The sequence below is a fragment of the Heloderma suspectum genome, chromosome 1, assembly GCF_057233095.1.
Source record: "Heloderma suspectum isolate Gila_16-S chromosome 1, 16-S_ref, whole genome shotgun sequence".
NCBI classification, from domain to species: Eukaryota; Metazoa; Chordata; class Lepidosauria; order Squamata; family Helodermatidae; genus Heloderma; species Heloderma suspectum.
This window is the reverse complement of record NC_139458.1, coordinates 71,783,571-71,799,757: the sequence shown is the minus strand read 5'-3', so window position 1 is coordinate 71,799,757 and position 16,187 is coordinate 71,783,571. Positions and strand designations below refer to the sequence as shown.

The 16,187-nt window shown below is 42.7% G+C and overlaps 1 protein-coding gene across 1 annotated transcript in view; it reads left to right on the top strand.

Annotated features, from left to right (window-relative positions):
• Nucleotides 1-16,187, top strand: part of LOC146357384 (cytosolic phospholipase A2 epsilon-like) — a 69,101-nt gene that overhangs the window by 47,967 nt on the left and 4,947 nt on the right. Inside the window, exons 13-19 of the mRNA XM_084846358.1 lie at nucleotides 1,479-1,615; nucleotides 5,354-5,579; nucleotides 6,796-6,910; nucleotides 7,751-7,888; nucleotides 11,323-11,430; nucleotides 14,997-15,182; nucleotides 15,846-16,012. Of these exons, the coding sequence (XP_084702484.1) occupies nucleotides 1,479-1,615; nucleotides 5,354-5,579; nucleotides 6,796-6,910; nucleotides 7,751-7,888; nucleotides 11,323-11,430; nucleotides 14,997-15,182; nucleotides 15,846-16,012 (1,077 nt within the window). The remainder of the gene's footprint in view (nucleotides 1-1,478; nucleotides 1,616-5,353; nucleotides 5,580-6,795; nucleotides 6,911-7,750; nucleotides 7,889-11,322; nucleotides 11,431-14,996; nucleotides 15,183-15,845; nucleotides 16,013-16,187) is intronic.

Genomic DNA, 16,187 nt, shown 5'->3' with positions numbered 1-16,187 from the left:
TTAGTAGTTGGGAAGCAAGCAGGGGTTGCATTTTACTGTCAATGACTGTGGTTCCATGTCACAGCAACCCAGGGTGGTTTTTTAATTTTTTAAAAAAAGTTTAATAAGTCATAAAGTTTGAGACACCTTCGCTCTGGTTACACATCACAAGAACCCAGAGTTCTTGTTTAAAAAAAAAAAAATGGGTTGTCATGAATGAACAGAGTGAGTGTGCCAGTTTCCAGCAGCTTGAACATTCATGTGGCAAGCAAGAGGAGCAACCCAGGAACTCTTTGTCCCTGGGTTGTTTATCGTGACATCTGGAGCTCTGGGTTTTGGGGAGAGAGAGACATGCCCAAGGTGGAACCTGAAGTTTACCAATGGGTTCCAACTCTGGGTTGTCTCTCCCTCAACATCTCAAGAGTTATGGGTTCAGATGTCACGAAAAGCATCCTTACCTACAACCATGTTTGGCTGGTGCGAGAGTGATCGAGCTGCTGGCAACCATCACACTTGTTCGTTCCCACTCATTCGCAACAATCCAAGGTTTAAAAATACCTGGGTTGGTGTGATGTGCGACCACAGCCAATGTGTCTCAAACTTTATGACATCATGCTTTCCCTTTAAACTTATGACATCTTTCATACCCAGCTCCTACAACTCTGTGCTGCCCCATGTCCCTGCCCAACTGGTGGACCCCACCCTGTGATATTTCTGCCCCCACCTTGGGTTCAAACTATGACTGTTCACAAGACCCCACTACACACACACACACACACACACAGATGTACAGCCAATGCATGAAAGAGACAGTAAGGCCTGGCCCACTGGCCTAGCCCTCAGTAGTAACATATCTCCAGACTCTACCCACAAAATTTGTATATTAAGTGGAACACTGGCAGAAAGGTCTTACATGAGTACCGCTGTATACACGTTGGCTCTTTGTGGCAGTAGGATCACACAAGGCTCCCCCCGGTGCAGAGAGCCCATGCGCACTCCGCTATACATGCATAGCCTCCCTTTTGCCAACATTTCATTCAATGCAAGGACACTGAAGACAGAGTGCTCAACACTGGGGGTGGGACTGACAGGTGCAGTTCTGCTGCTCCTGACCTCCAGGCATTAGCTATGTGTGAGGAGGGGTGGTGGTGAATACTCATACAGCTTCATCTCCAGCCTAAGGCTATTAGTCCTGTAACAGTCACAGACTCGTGACCTCCGTAACTCATTTAAATCCATTGTGGACTTCTCCAGCAGTCCTAGGCCACCCCTTCCCAGATGGCTCGCCCTCATGAAATGGCTCTGCCAGAAACCTGAGCCTGACTCAAGGCAACCGGGCCTCACAGGAGCCTCTACATGAAATGTTATCACTGTTGCTCTTCAGATATTCAGTAGTAATTATAGTTTTACTCTATAGCAGTGTTCCATTTTTGTTATAATTATTAAGTTACCTAATAAACCGTTCTGATGAAGGTTATGCCTTTTTGTATGTTAAACAGGTGCCAGTGGTGGCAATTATGACAACGGGTGGTGGGATGAGAGCCCTGACTGCATTGTATGCCCACCTGCAGACTATGCAAAAGTTGGATGCTTTGGACTGTGTTTCCTATTTCACTGGTTTATCTGGCACAACATGGTAAGGAAATGTGAGCCAAAGAGTTATGGTAATCCTTTATTTTGTACATGATTCAATAACATGAACTAAGCATAGCAAAACATTCTTGGTCTTCTTATGGGTGGTAGGTGGAGCCAAATGCTGGCTCCTTAAGAAAGTTTTTTTTAAAAAAAAAAAAACCCTAACATTCTATAGAGATGAAAGGGAGAGCTGGTCCATTCCACCAGCCCTGCTGAAAGGCCTTCCCCATGAAAGATCTTTCTCCTTCAACTGTCACTACCAGCAGCCATTCCAGCAGGCTAGAGAGAGCAGAGGCAGCCCTGCTGAATTATTTTTTTTATTTTTCCCTTCTTCCCTCCCCATTCCTTTTTCCTTGTGTGTCATGTCTTTTTAGACTGTAAGCCTGTGGGTAGGGACTGTCTTCTTTCACTGGTTATATGTAAGCCACTCGGGGAGACGTTTTGGCTGAGGAACAGCATAAAAATATTTCAAATAAATAAATATAGTGTATTCAAGGCACTTACACTACAAGAGAAATAAACAATACACAAAAATCAGTTTAAACACATCCAATAAGACAGATTAAAAAACAACTTAAAAGACAGTAGCAGAATAACAGGTTAAGAGCAAAAATCTGCAACAGCTTCCTGAAATAACACTGTCTTTGCTGAACATCTAAAAGCAAGCAGCAGCGGGGTCAGGTGGATCTCTCTGTGGAGGCTATTTCTCTTGGGCATGACCACTAAAAGGGTTTTGTCTCAGGTACCCACCCACCATTCTTCTGAAGGCAGGAGGAATTAAATCAGGGCCTCAGAGGAGGAACAAAGTTCCTGAGCAGGCTTTTATGGTAGTCTTGTGATATTCTGGGCCTAGATATTTTTTTCTTTAAGGCCCTACATTTTAGGGCTTTAAATAACAAAAGCAACACCTTGAGTTAAGCTTGGAAACAAATTCGCAATAGGGATGCCAGAAGATGTCTGGTTGGGACTCAAGCTTGGTGATTTCTCACCAGCTCGTCCCCCCAGACATCAATCTGTGGATCCCCTTTCTTGCCCAACTTGGCTTACACCAGGTCCAGCAAGCATGGGGATCCCCACTTACCTGCGAGCAGTATTTTGCATAGAAATTGCAGGTAAGCTACTTACGTAAATCGCAATTTACACCTGTAATTTTGTGTAAATGGTGCTATTTACAGATGCCATTTTGCGGAAATCGCGATTTACATAAGTAGTTTTCCCATGATTTTTACACAAAATTGTGGCTCGTGGGAAGAAGAGGAGTTCTCACCAGGCACCTGCAGACCATCCAGTGGCTTGCCCATCTTGCCTGCCGAACAGGGTTGGATAAACAGCAGGGGTCTGGCGAGGGGCACATGGGCAGGCTTGGGTGGATTCACCCATCCCTAATTGGCAATCAGTGTAGCTGGTACAAGATTGGTGTAATATGATTCATTGATTCCAGTCAAAACTCTGGCAGACACATTTTTAGTCAACTGAAGCTTCCAGAATTCGTCTTCAAGGACAGCCCCACCTAGAGTGCATTACAGAACTCAGTAGATTTTGCTTCACCTTTTAAAGTCTAGCTGACTGATCATTATGCTTGGGATCAGAAAGGAATTTTGCCCATGTCAAGTGATCCTTCAAGGTTGTCTTCCCTTCTCCTGTAGATTGGCTGACTTTGCTTGAGTCATCTCATGCCCTTAGTTCTGTATGTCCCCTCTCCGTTTCTCTGATTTTCTGCATGTGGTCTAGCTAATACAGGCAAACCTGTGGACGTGTGACATTTGGAAGATTCCACCCTGCAGCAGGAAGTTGGCCTTGATTAAAAACTACCTGAAAAGAGAAAATAAGATGCCAGAATTTTAGCTTAGCCTCCTCCCTGATATACTAACTTTTGATATGTATGATTTTCTTGTGGACAGTTTTACTGTATGATGAGCTGTTTCTCCAGACCAGGTCTTAACTCTCTACAAACAGATGTGTTTGATGCTTTCAGCTTTTCTACATGAGGCAATTATTGTGCGCTCATGATTCCCCACCCACGGTAGCTTGCGGATGCTTTACACAACGCCAGGATCTCTCCCATTCTTTGCAACCATTTAGCTTTTTTTTTTTTTCTAATGAAGAAAGTCCGGTATATTTGGGAATGGTAGCATGAATCCTTCATGTATTTGTACAATTCCACTATACTACACTGCCACCTAAAGGCTATGTAAAGGAACATATAGAAAGGCAGAGAGGGGCACCCCACAGAAAAAAAACATGTGAAGAGGATCCAATCTTAATTACACACACACACACACACACACACACACAACGAGAAGCAGAAGCCTTGGTAAAGTGCCTGGGTTAAAAGCTTCATGTAGAAAAGCTGTGTGTGTGTGTGTGTGTGTGTATAATAAATACCAGTGTTTGGTTACTACCTTTTTATAGACAGAAGAGATAAGGGTTTAACAACTGCATAAGAAACAGAAATAATCAGGTGACCCTTTGCCCATCACTCCATCTCCAAATCTTGCTGTTGATTTCTGTCTGTTATGCAGCTGCTTTATGGCCTGTATCCATTAAAAAAAGGCTGCCAAAGTCTTTACTGTATATGTACGCTAACAATTGTAAGAAGGATACAGCCCTAATTTTATCATATCTGATTTCATGAGTATGGCATACTGGTTTTCAAAGGCAGTACAATAATCGTGGTGTTGCACTCATGTCCTACTTGTGGGCTTCCCTCAGCAGCTGGTTGGCCACAGTGTGAACAGAATGCTGGAGTAGGTGGACCCTTGGTCTAATCCAGCATGGCTCTTCTTATGTTCTTAGCTCAGCCTTCCCCAACCTAATGCCCTCCAGATGTGTTGGACTACAACTCCCAGCATGGCTGGCTGGGGCAACTCCATGTTGGGAGTTGTAGTCCAACACATCTGGAGGGCACCAGATTGGGGACAGCTGTCTTAACTGGAGTCCCAGAGGCCAGAGGATAATAATAATCCATTATCCCAAGCTTCACTGCCTAAAACTTCGCTTTCTTTTAAACCGAGACCAGATCTACACCTTGTGTCATATCATTACAATCCCATCAATGTAACGCTATATCCCTCTTGAGCTTTTATACCTTGTAGGACACACAATGACATCTGTTGTATATTTTGGATAAAGTGGAATAAAAAGCAGAAAACAACACTACAATAGCAGGATATAGAATGTGTAGTGTGCCCCAATAGTTATCACTGCACTTCAATACCGCTGTAAAGCAGTAGTGTAGATCTAGCCTGAGTCACAAGCAAAGAGCTCTTTAACCTGCTCTAATCGCCCTTTAAGCCATCTTAGCTAATGGCCATCACTGCTTGGGCATTTTATTAAGCAGTATATGTTACTAATAAATTCATAATCAGCACATCCTAATACAATTGCCTCAAGTACTGAAATACTTGTTAAAGGCATATTTTATCAACACTACAGCCGTATCTAACTAGTTTACAGCATTATTAATATGGATATTTTGGCCTTTCATTGTGGTCCTTAATCAAAACTGAGTGATCCTCTTTGGCTTGGCATGGAGGCGCATCAGTCTTGGCTGAATTATTGTAATGGCTGTTCTCTTAAGAACCAGAGCTCTCCATACATTTCCCAGAGATCCCAAATCGCAGAACTCTAGGGTGCAGTCACAATGAAGTCAAGAAACGATAGCAGTGTCTCAAAGCAGCTACATTTCATGTTACCCCTATTCTGAACCGCAATTTGACTTTACTGTATTTCTTTGCAGGACAATGTCCAATTTGTATGATGATCCCAACTGGTCACATAAGGATTTAGAAGAGCCACTCATTAATGCCCAGAAACATATGAAAAAAAACAAGTTCCTTGCCAGTTTTGCCCCGGAACGCCTGAAATACTATGTAAAGGAGCTGTGGCAGCGGTATCGAGAAGGGCACAGTATATCATTTACAGATCTGTGGGGACTTATAATTGAGGCCATGCTGCGCGACGGGGTACTATAATACTCACTCTCCAACATCTGCTTCTTCAGATAATGTCTAGTTGCTGACTTTTGTATACCATAAGCTGTGTCATTTTAAGATGTGTTGTTTTATTGTCAGATTTTTAAAGAACTGTTTTTAGTTCAAAGATGTTGTTTGTATATATTGTCCATGTGCTTTTATGCACATGGTTTTTAAACTTTGTAATTGTGTTTTAATGTTTTAACTTTTGTAAGCCACCCAGAGAGCTTTAGCTATGGGGCAGTATAGAAATGTAAATAATAATAATAATAATAATAATAATAATTCTGATTATAGGCCCAATCAAGCAAAAGTGAAGGATTTTCAAGTCCCCTTGATTCCAATGGGACAAGGTTAAGCAACTGTAGAATAGACCTCTCTACAATTCATTAAACTGTAGGATGGATATATGCCACAGGAGCAATGGCTGGGCTGGTTGGGAATGATGGGAGGAGGAGCTGTCCAACACATCTGGAGGGCATCCGGCTGGGGGAGGCTCATTAAACTATTTATAAAACATGGGGAGAGCAATCCTGTGGCCCCAGACAGCTTCTGGAGGGCCATAGGATAGTTTGGATTCCTGGATCCAAGGTTGGAGATACCGCTCTGAGCTTGGACATAGAAGTCTGAGCTCCCTGCCCTCTTCCCTTTCCCCCTTGCAGCCAGCATGGAGAAGACCATGCCAGCTGCCTCTCTGAGGTTGGAAAGGCAATCTCCGAGGTAAGGGAAAGGGGGCGTTCCCGAGGGGAGGAGACTGGAGAAGCCAGCCTCCAGGGAATTCTCTCCCCCCCCCGCCCCCATCCCTCCCTGTCCCTCCCTAATGCCTCAGCTTGATGGGGGAAAAAGCCCGTCTCGCTGAAAAGCAGAGCAGGAGGCGCACAGAGGTGAAGATCGCCTCCACTGCTTCTCTCGCTCTGCATTGGATGGCCATAAGCCTCTGAGTCCAGGGGCTTACGGCCATCCTGATGGGATTGTGCTCTTAATTAATGGACATTTTGAATTAGGCTCAATTGATTACATTCATTCCCCCCCCCCCGTTCTTTTAGAATAAATTAGAGTAGGCTGTTTCAGATAGACTAACTTAACACAATAGTTTGGACTTCTGTGCAGAAGATACCCTGGCTGCAATATCATTTCCAAATTCCAGAACAGCTTGTTATGTCTTCTACAGCTACATTAACTGTTTCCTTCTTACTTTCACAAACAGGAAAATCATCATAAACTCACAGATCACCAGCAGGCATTGACTCATGGCCAGAACCCTTTGCCTATATACCTTTGTCTCAATGTGAAAGAGAAATTAAGTAATCGGGGGTTTAGAGGTAATGATTATATTCTAGACTTATGCCTGCATTTAATCCTTTAAGGATATAACTGAAAGCCACAAAGCCTGGTTCATATCATTCAGGAACACTCAAAGCTATCAATGAAAAATTATGTTTGACTATGATACCTCTTATGTCCACATAAGAGAGGCCATCAGCCTGAGTGTAGATTTACAAAAATAATACCACAGATTAAGTGCGCAATCTTAACCTGCAGATCCACTGGCAGAAGTGGGATTGGATGGGGCTGAAGTGCCCCTCTGCCAGAGGACAGGAGCTCCAGTGGCATGGGGCCACTCACACCCTGGAGGACACCTGCAGAAAGCTCCATGGGTGTAGAGCTACTGCTTGCAGTGTTTCTTTCAGTGGTAGACCTCAGAACAGGATGTTCCAGGGGTGGGGGGTATTGGAGGCAGACTTAGATCCAAAGCCCCTTCATTCCCCCAAGAGGCCACAGGATCGGGCCCATCAATTATGTCAGCTTGGAACTGGCATAATTAATCCCCCACACATTGGTTTGAAGGGGAGGTTCAAAACAAAGATCCATCAACCCTGTTTTTGAGAAAGCCCCACCATCTCCTCTTGCTTGTCTGGTACAAGCTGGCAGGGCCAGTGGAAGTGGCAGATCATCCACCCCTTCACTTGCCCCATCACCACTTCTGCTCATTACATTATTTTTTCCAGGAGCTTTGTTGCTGTATGATATGAGTTATATGTGCCTGTTGCTAAAATTCAGTGGAAGATTGTACAAAATTATACAAAATTACTTTGAACAGAAGTTCTCTTTATCTGCGGAGGATTGCTGTGGCATTATTCTATTATGGTTCCCTTTTTTAGAATGGCTGGAGTTCACGCCATATGAGGTGGGATTTCAAAAATACGGAGCCTATATCCGTGCCGAACATTTTGGTAGTGAATTCTTCATGGGTCATTTGATAAAGAAAATCCCAGAATCACGGATCTGCTTCTTGGAAGGTAATAAATTGCTAATTAAAATATTGATGAGCATAGATGCTAACATGTTACTAGCCTCATAGCTGAAACCAAAAGATGAAGGACACAGAATCATGTGGCAAATAGCTTCAGCTCCAAAACTCAAATACAGTTATTTTCAGAGGTGTTTTGGTTTTTTGAAACAGGAATGCACACAGCCCTAGCAAATAACAGATTGCCCTGTATACATGGTTTTCTGATATGTAAACAATACATGAGTCATTACTCATTATTACACCCAAAACATAGAATCATAGAATAGTAGGGTTGGAAGGGGCCTACAAGGCCATCGAGTCCAACCCCCTGCTCAGTGCAGCAATCCAAGTCAGAGCATTCCTGACAGATGGCTGTCCAGCCTCGTCTTGAATGCCTCCAGTGTGGGAGAGCCCACCACCTCCCCAGGTAATCGGTTCCATTGTCGTATTGCTCTTACAGTCAGGAAGTTTTTCCTGATGTTCAGCCGGAATCTGGCTTCCTGTAACTTGAGCCCATTCTTCCATGTCCTGCACTCTGGCATGATTGAGAAGAGATCCTGGCCTTCCTCTCTGTGACAACCTTTCAAGTACTTGAAGAGCGCTATCATGTCTCCCCTCAGTCTTCTCTTCTCAAGGCTAAACATGCCCAGTTCTTTCAGTCTCTCTTCACAGGGCTTTGTTTCCAGTCCCCTGATCATCTTTGTTGCCCTCCTCTGAACCCTCTCCAGTTTGTCTGCATCCTTCTTAAAATGTAGTGCCCAGAACTGGACACAGTACTCCAGCTGAGGCCTAACCAGTGCTGAGTAGAGGGGAACTAGTACTTCCCAGGATTTGGAAGCTATGCTTCTATTAATGCAGCCCAAAAGAGCATTGGCCTTTTTTGCAGCCACATCACATTGTTGGCTCATATTCAGCTTGTGATCGACAACAATTCCAAGATCCTTCTTGCTTGTAGTGTTATTGAGCCACGTATCCCCCATCTTGTAACTGTGCATTTGGTTCCTTTTTCCTAGGTGCAGAACTTGGCATTTATCCCTATTAAATGTCATTCTGTTGTTTTCTGCCCAGCACTCCAGTCTATCAAGATCACTTTGAATTTTGTTTCTGTCTTCCAAAGTATTCGCTATCCTGCCCAATTTTGTGTCATCTGCAAATCTGATCAGCATTCCCTTCACCTCCTCCTCCAAGTCATTAATAAAAATGTTGAAGAGCACTGGGCCCTGAACTGAGCCCTGTGGTACCCCGCACGTTACCTCTCCCCAGTTTGAGAAGATCCCATTGATAAGCACTCTTTGAGTCCGATTCTGAAGCCAACACTGGAAGAAAATGCATATGTAGAATGCGTTTTCTGTATATTCCTGCACCTTCAGGACATGCAACACCAAAAGCCTAAATATGCTTGGGACAGAATCCATCAATTATTAAGCACATTTAAATTAAGCTTGTGCTTAACTTGTGCCCATTGAAACCCACTGAATGGGGCTGAAAAGTGTATAATTGTGGCTGGACTGTGTCCTCAGTTTTTTATGGATTTGGGGTAAGAATAACAACATCTCCTTTTTTCTTTATTATTCCAAATAGGGTTTTCTCCGTTCTATGTGCCAACAAGCAGTGTATCTGTGGGGGAAGTGTATTTGTTATATGTACCAAAAATGCAAACTAAGTGATGGTAGTTTTAAAATTGCAAGTTTTGGAATCTTACCCAAATGGGCTTCTAACAGTGCAATCCTATGTATGTCTACTAAGAAATAAGCCCCATTGAATTCAAGGGGTCTCACTCTCAGGAAAGTGTGCATAGGATTGCTGCCTTAGGTGTACCTTATAGCTGATTATTACAAATCATATTATATGTTCGATTCTCATTTACTGGTAGATGGTAAAGTGTGTTTATACGAAGTGGAGATATATGACAAATTGATTTCTGTTCGTTTTTGGTTGGGACTTACCCAGTTCACCCAGTTACCTCCCAAACCAGGCACAGGCTTAAAACATAACTTGTGGCTAAAGTCTGTACATTTCCGAGCTTGCGATGTAGTTCATGGACGAAAAATGCATTTAACAGTGTGTGTACGTTTGAAATACCTGCATGAAAAGTATACTTTTGAAAAATGTGCACAAACACACTTTAATCAATGGAAGACAAATGGGTACATTTCAAAGATGCACACAACTGATGCATATATTTGGAAAAAATACATAAGAAAATATGCACACATTTCCATGCAAAAAGAACAGAACAATCTGATACAGACATGAGAGAGAACAAGCTCAGAGGTAAATTTGGAGAACTTCAGTGAACTCGAGTTTTGCTTGTATGCACATCCCTAATACAAAGTATTACAAACATAATGAATTAGTGATATTAAACATTGCATGTGTTTGTAGAGATGAGCAAAAGTGCCATCCTTTAATCCTTCACTATATTTGCTGGCAATGCAATTGGGGGGATCATTTTGCTGAATATTTTCTGGTGGGGAGGGTAATTCCAACAGTTTTTTGGAGGCTTTTTGTTCCTAAAGTTTTTTTTTTTGGGGGGGGGGGGAGGTTGTCTGGATTTTTGCTTCTGCTGCTGCAAGTGACAGCACTAGCAACTATGCTGGCAGCCTGCCCATCATCTAGTATCCTCCACAATGTTCCAGACCTAGGGTAGTATCCAACTGTGTCCCATGCTAGCACTAATGATGTTGTGCTAGCACAAACCAAATCACTGCTTTTTCCCATTGTCCTAGCAAGCACCAGTTATTTTGGGCAAGCGTTGGTTTATACTAGTCAAACGTCATTAGCCGGGACACAGTTGGATACTATCCCTAGCATTGTTCTAGGGCACGGTGGAAAATAACATTGGAGAACATTTGGCAAAATGCCCCTCTTTTTCTAGGGAACTGAGAAAAAGAAAATTCTCAAAAATTATCTCACAGAAATCTCTTCTGAGAAATGTTGGCTCAGTTCTAGTTCAAAGTGTTTCATGTGCATTATCTCAATATTCAATAACAGCCTTGTAATGTAGGTCAGTATTATTATTCCCTTATTGTAGATAGGAGGCCAAGACTGAGAGAACTGTAGCTTGCCTTAAGGCACCTAGGGGATTTATGGCTGAGGTGCAATTTGAACCAAGAAGATCCTGGGTCACAGGCTCAGCTCACACACTCTTGTCCTTTGTGCAAATTGAGCACCTTGAACATATATTCATATATTAAAATATTTTTAAACCACTCTTCATCCTTGTGGATACCAGGGCAGTGTACAAGAGTATGACCAAAATTAGTCATGGAAAATAAAATTAGTCATGGAAAATAAAATCTATTGAAAGAAACAGTAGAATTACACTTCTCAAGCCATTTTTTGGGTGGTGATAGTGAACCTACAGGTAGAAAAAATCACATCTTGTCGATAATGTTTAAGACTTCACAAATGACTCCCATCTAATTTCTCCTATCACAGGAATCTGGAGCAGTGTATTTTCTGTGAATCTTATGGATGCCTGGTTCTTGACTGTTACTACAGAGGATTTTTGGCAGATGTGGACACAGGACAGAGTAACTGACATTGGCACGTGACTGTTTACATTCTATTTCTGCTTTGCTTATTAATGTGGACATGTCTGTCTCTGATATTTTACAGTTTCTCTAAAGCACCTCTACAAAACAATATAGTAATTATTAGTGCCCTACATAAAATAATCAACTCATTTCAGTCTGATTCTCAACCTGGTTTGGGGACTAAAACTGGCAGAGATCCTTTGTGGGGAAATAGACAAGGGAAGGTGTGTCTCTTTGACAGTTCTGCTGGTCCTCTGAACAGCTCTCAACACCATTGACTATGGTAAGTTTCTGGATAGGCTAGCTGGATTGGGGCTGGAAGGGCACTGTTTTGTGCTGGTTCCAGTCCTACATGAAGGACAGTTTGCAGAAGGCAGTATTGTGGGATTATCATTCTGGTCCTTCGCCATTGCCTTATGGTAGGGCTGGACCAAACGTTCTGCCTTCATGGGACCATTTGTCCTCTGTGAAAGTGTGTGTTGCGCGGAGATCTTTGGCCAGATTTGAAGTGTGAAATTCTAAGACACTTCACGAGTTTGGGGTGTCTTACCTTTTAAATGCAAAGTGGCAAGGGTTTCTTTTTCTTTCAAAAAAAAAAAAAAAAAGGCCTTGCTCCTGCTTCAGGCAGTGGTTGGGCTGCCTACAGCATCCTGGTGGCAATCCTGGTGGCATTCCATGGGAACAATGACACCACTAGCTTTTTTGTTTGAGTAAAAAGTAGAAGGGAGGGGGACCCTAGACTAACTCTGTATTTAAAAGGTAAGAATAGCCCCCCTCCAAAAGGTGTTAGAATTTCACCCCTTCCCAAGATTTATTTGATCTTGGGGGTAGGGAGGTCCATGAAATGCCAAAAGAAGCTTAGATGAATTCTTTAGTCCAGCACTACCTTATAGAATTCCTCAGGATTCCATCTCATCCCCAGTACTGTTTAACACCTACATAAAACTGCTGATAGAGGTCATCCCGAGTTTTGGAGTATGGTGATCCCACTATGCAGATGAGACCCAACTCTATTGCCCCTTTCCATCCGATTCCAGGGAGGCAGTGGTTCTTCCGAACGAGTGTCTGGATGTGGGCTAAGTTAATCCAGATGAAATAGCGGTGCTGTTGATCAATAGGAGAGCTAGTCCAGGGTCAGTAACATAGCCTGTTTTGGATGGGGTAGCATTCCCTCTGAAGAATCATGCTCACAGCTCAAGAGTGCTCCTGGACCCAGCCTTGCTTTAAGAGGGTGAGGTGCCAGCCCAGAACACTTTTGCATAGCTTCAGCTGGTGCGTTTACGAGAAAAGGCAGATCTGGTCTCAGTTACATGAGCCTTGGGCGTGTTCCAGTTTGACCATTCCAATGCAGTGTAAGTGAGGCTGCCTTTGTAAAATGTTTGGAAACTGCTGCCATTGCAGAATGGTGTCGCCAGACTGTTGACAGCTTGTTGTCCAGGGCAATGCTGGTTGATCTGCATTGGCTCCTGGTGCTTTGAAGCCCAATTCAGAGGGCTGGTTATCACTTTGAAAGTCCAAAACAGTTGAGGTCCAGAATATCTGAAGAACTGATTTATCCCACATGATCCTGCTTGCCTTTTAAGATCTGCTGGGGAAGCTCTGCCCTGTGTCCCACCACTGCCTGAGTGGTTGATATGCAGGATATGCCTTCATGGTGATGATGCCCAGGCTCTGGAACTTCCTCCCTCTGCGGACTCATCCGCCTTCCTCTTTCTTCACTTTTCATCAGCCAGTAAAGAGTATTCTGTTCAGATTACTCTTTCAATTGAGATTGATCTCAAAGGGTCCTGGGCATTGCTTTTTGTTTGTGCTGTGTCTTTTATTGCTGCCACTTGTGTCCTCTTAATCATTGTTTTGATGATTGCAAGTTGTTTTGTTTGATAATTTCATGGTATTAATTTCATGTTATTAATATGTTTTATTGGTTTCTAAACATTTTTACCTTCACTTTTTACTGAGAAGTAGCCTACAAATCTTAAAAACTAACAAATAAAAATACATGTTTATGAATGATACTAGATGGTAGCAAATCTGAGTTTACAACTGGGAACTGCAGTCAATCCTGGCTCTCTGAATGTATGAAACAGTGTACACTTTTGTACATTTTAAACAAAATATTAGGGGTATCCCTAAAAAATGTGTGAAAGCTCCAATTCACCTGGTTGTGTGTGTGTGTGTGTGTGTGCGTGTTTGTGTTTGTTTACAATTTAATACGGACTAATTCTACAGTGTTGCTCTTACACCTTACTGAATGTTACCTTCCGTTATAAAATCTGGTATGATGATCCAGAGAACAATATTGGTGCAGAGGTTTTCTGGGGGAGGCACCTAAGGTCTCAAATTCTTAATTTAAAGAGATAACTTCTGTAAACCGCCCAGAGAGCTTTGGCTATGGGGTGCTATAGAAATGCAATTCATAATATAATAATAACTTGCCCCATGGTTTCACCTGCGCTGACAGTCAGCACAAGGATGAGGGCACAAAGTCTTCAGTACTGTACAGATTAAGACTGAAATCCTATACCCAATTACCTGGGAGTATGTCCCATTGAAATCAGTGGGATTTACTTCTGACTAAACATGTATAGGAATGTGCTGTAAAAGGGTTCAAGGTGGAAACTCCAAACAAGGTGTTTCTAAGCAGTGTTGTGAGTAATGAGCATGTTGATCAGTGCACTTGACACCTGAAATTCAGACAGGATCTTTGCTGGCCTCCATGATAATAGTGGCATTATAAATGGTGTACGGTACCTATACAGAAATTGTAGCATTTATCCACATGATGGTTGATACCTCTTCTGTGAGGCATATGGTAGGGAATGGAGCTGATGTGGAAACTCTCTACATCAGCCTTCCCCAAACTGGTGCCCTCCAGATGTGTTGGACAACAACTCCCAGTACTGGGAGCTGTAGTCCAACACATCTGGAGGTTGGGGAAGGCTAATCTACATGATGCAGAAAAATGGCATGCTGTATATAATGGCAGCAGTAGCACGAAGGCACCATAAGGTGGAGTTTGTTTCCAGCTTCCTTATTATTCAGTGACCAAAAAACGTGCCCGTTTCAAAGACCAGAGTTAAGGCTATCTCATGCTGGCTCAAACTCCAAGAAACCAGGAAATGGCTGATGTCTTAACAGACGTGCCTGGTGATCAGTGATAATGTTGTGCCATGTCAGAAATTGTGCTTGCTTACAACTTACCCTCCATGCACCTCCATACACTTTTCCTTGATCTTTCAGGCCCAAATCCTGGTCTATTATTATTATTATTATTGGTGATGTAAATTATTGTGTATGGATATGTTTTATGATATTCTTCCTTTTTTCCTCTCTTCTGTGGTACCCCCTTTTTGTTCTGTTTTTTGTTATTGTTATATTTGCAACAACAAAAAGGTAATGTACAGACCAGTCCTGAGACAGTAATTTGAAATTTTAACCAGACTAGGGACAAAAATAAACTTGTAGAAACCCTGAATGAAATCCAAAAAGGAAGTTGTGTGCATTTCAAGAGCCACATATAAAGGACTAACATGAGAAAAAGAATGATGTGTATAATGTGTGTGGTTTCTCTTGCAGACGAGTATCTTCAATATACACAGAAATATAAACTACCAACGCGTACACAGTGTCCTCCGAATAGCCTTGCCACTATTTTTCAAGATATTATTATGTGGCGACCTGCTGTTTCGGTGGTCCCCAATTTTCTGAGAGGTTGCCCGATGCACAACAAGTACCTAGAGAGTGAATTTTCAAATTGGAAAGGTATTGCCAAAGCTTCTAACAAAGGCTGCCTTTGAATAGCTTCTACGGCAAATAACTGAAGCCTTGGTATGGCAGGAAGCCTTTAAGACAGGGGTGTCAAACCTCTTTCAGCCCAAGGACCAAATTCTATTTTGAAGATGCTCTCAGGGGCCATATTTCAGTGGGAGGAGGGACTGAAGGAAAAAGGGGCGGAGCCAAAAATGTCCCAAATATCAGCATATTTTAGGTTAAAGTTCTTACTGCCAGTAGCTAAGCCTTAGGAGAGTCATTTCAACCTTTTAGAAGGGCGGGGGGGGGGGAGACAGGCAAAAGCTGAGAAATCACCAAATGATTGGCAGTCAAGGGAAAGGGGAGTGGCTCTCTGTGGAATCACGGGCAGCTGTATTTGGAACCCCAGGTAGGCTGGATTTGGCCATTGACTTGAGGTTCAACATCCCTGATTTAAAGGCTGTTTGCTCTTCTCCCAGAGGGAAAAAGGGCTGTCTTCTTTTCAAAGTTACCAGAAGACAGTAGTTTGGGGAATGGAGATGGAAGATCTGTTGAAAAGTCATGAGCATGGAAGGGGAGGAGAGGAGAGCTGTATTTCCATTGTGTTTTCTGTTCCTTTACTTTTCTGAAAGTAGCACCACTGCCTGCTTTTGACAATAAATTCATTTCTTTTAGACTGTGACCTTGACAATTTTCCTAACCAGCTGACAGGAGCTGAAGATCTCCTGTATTTGGTGGATAACGCATTTGCCTTTGAAACCAGCTATCCACCACTTATGAGGCCTGAGAGAAAAGTGGATCTCATCATACATTTAAATTACAGTTCAGGATCACAATTACAGGTGAGAAGACTCGAACATCTCTCTCTCTCTCTCTCTCTCTCACACTCTGCAGTAATAACTGTGTGCATAACTCACTCATTTCTATTTTTCTGATGTGAAAAGGAAGTTGATTTGTTAAAACCCACTGCCTTCTCTTCCGTTGGAATCTTATTCTTGCAGCTGCTTCCTCCTCTGC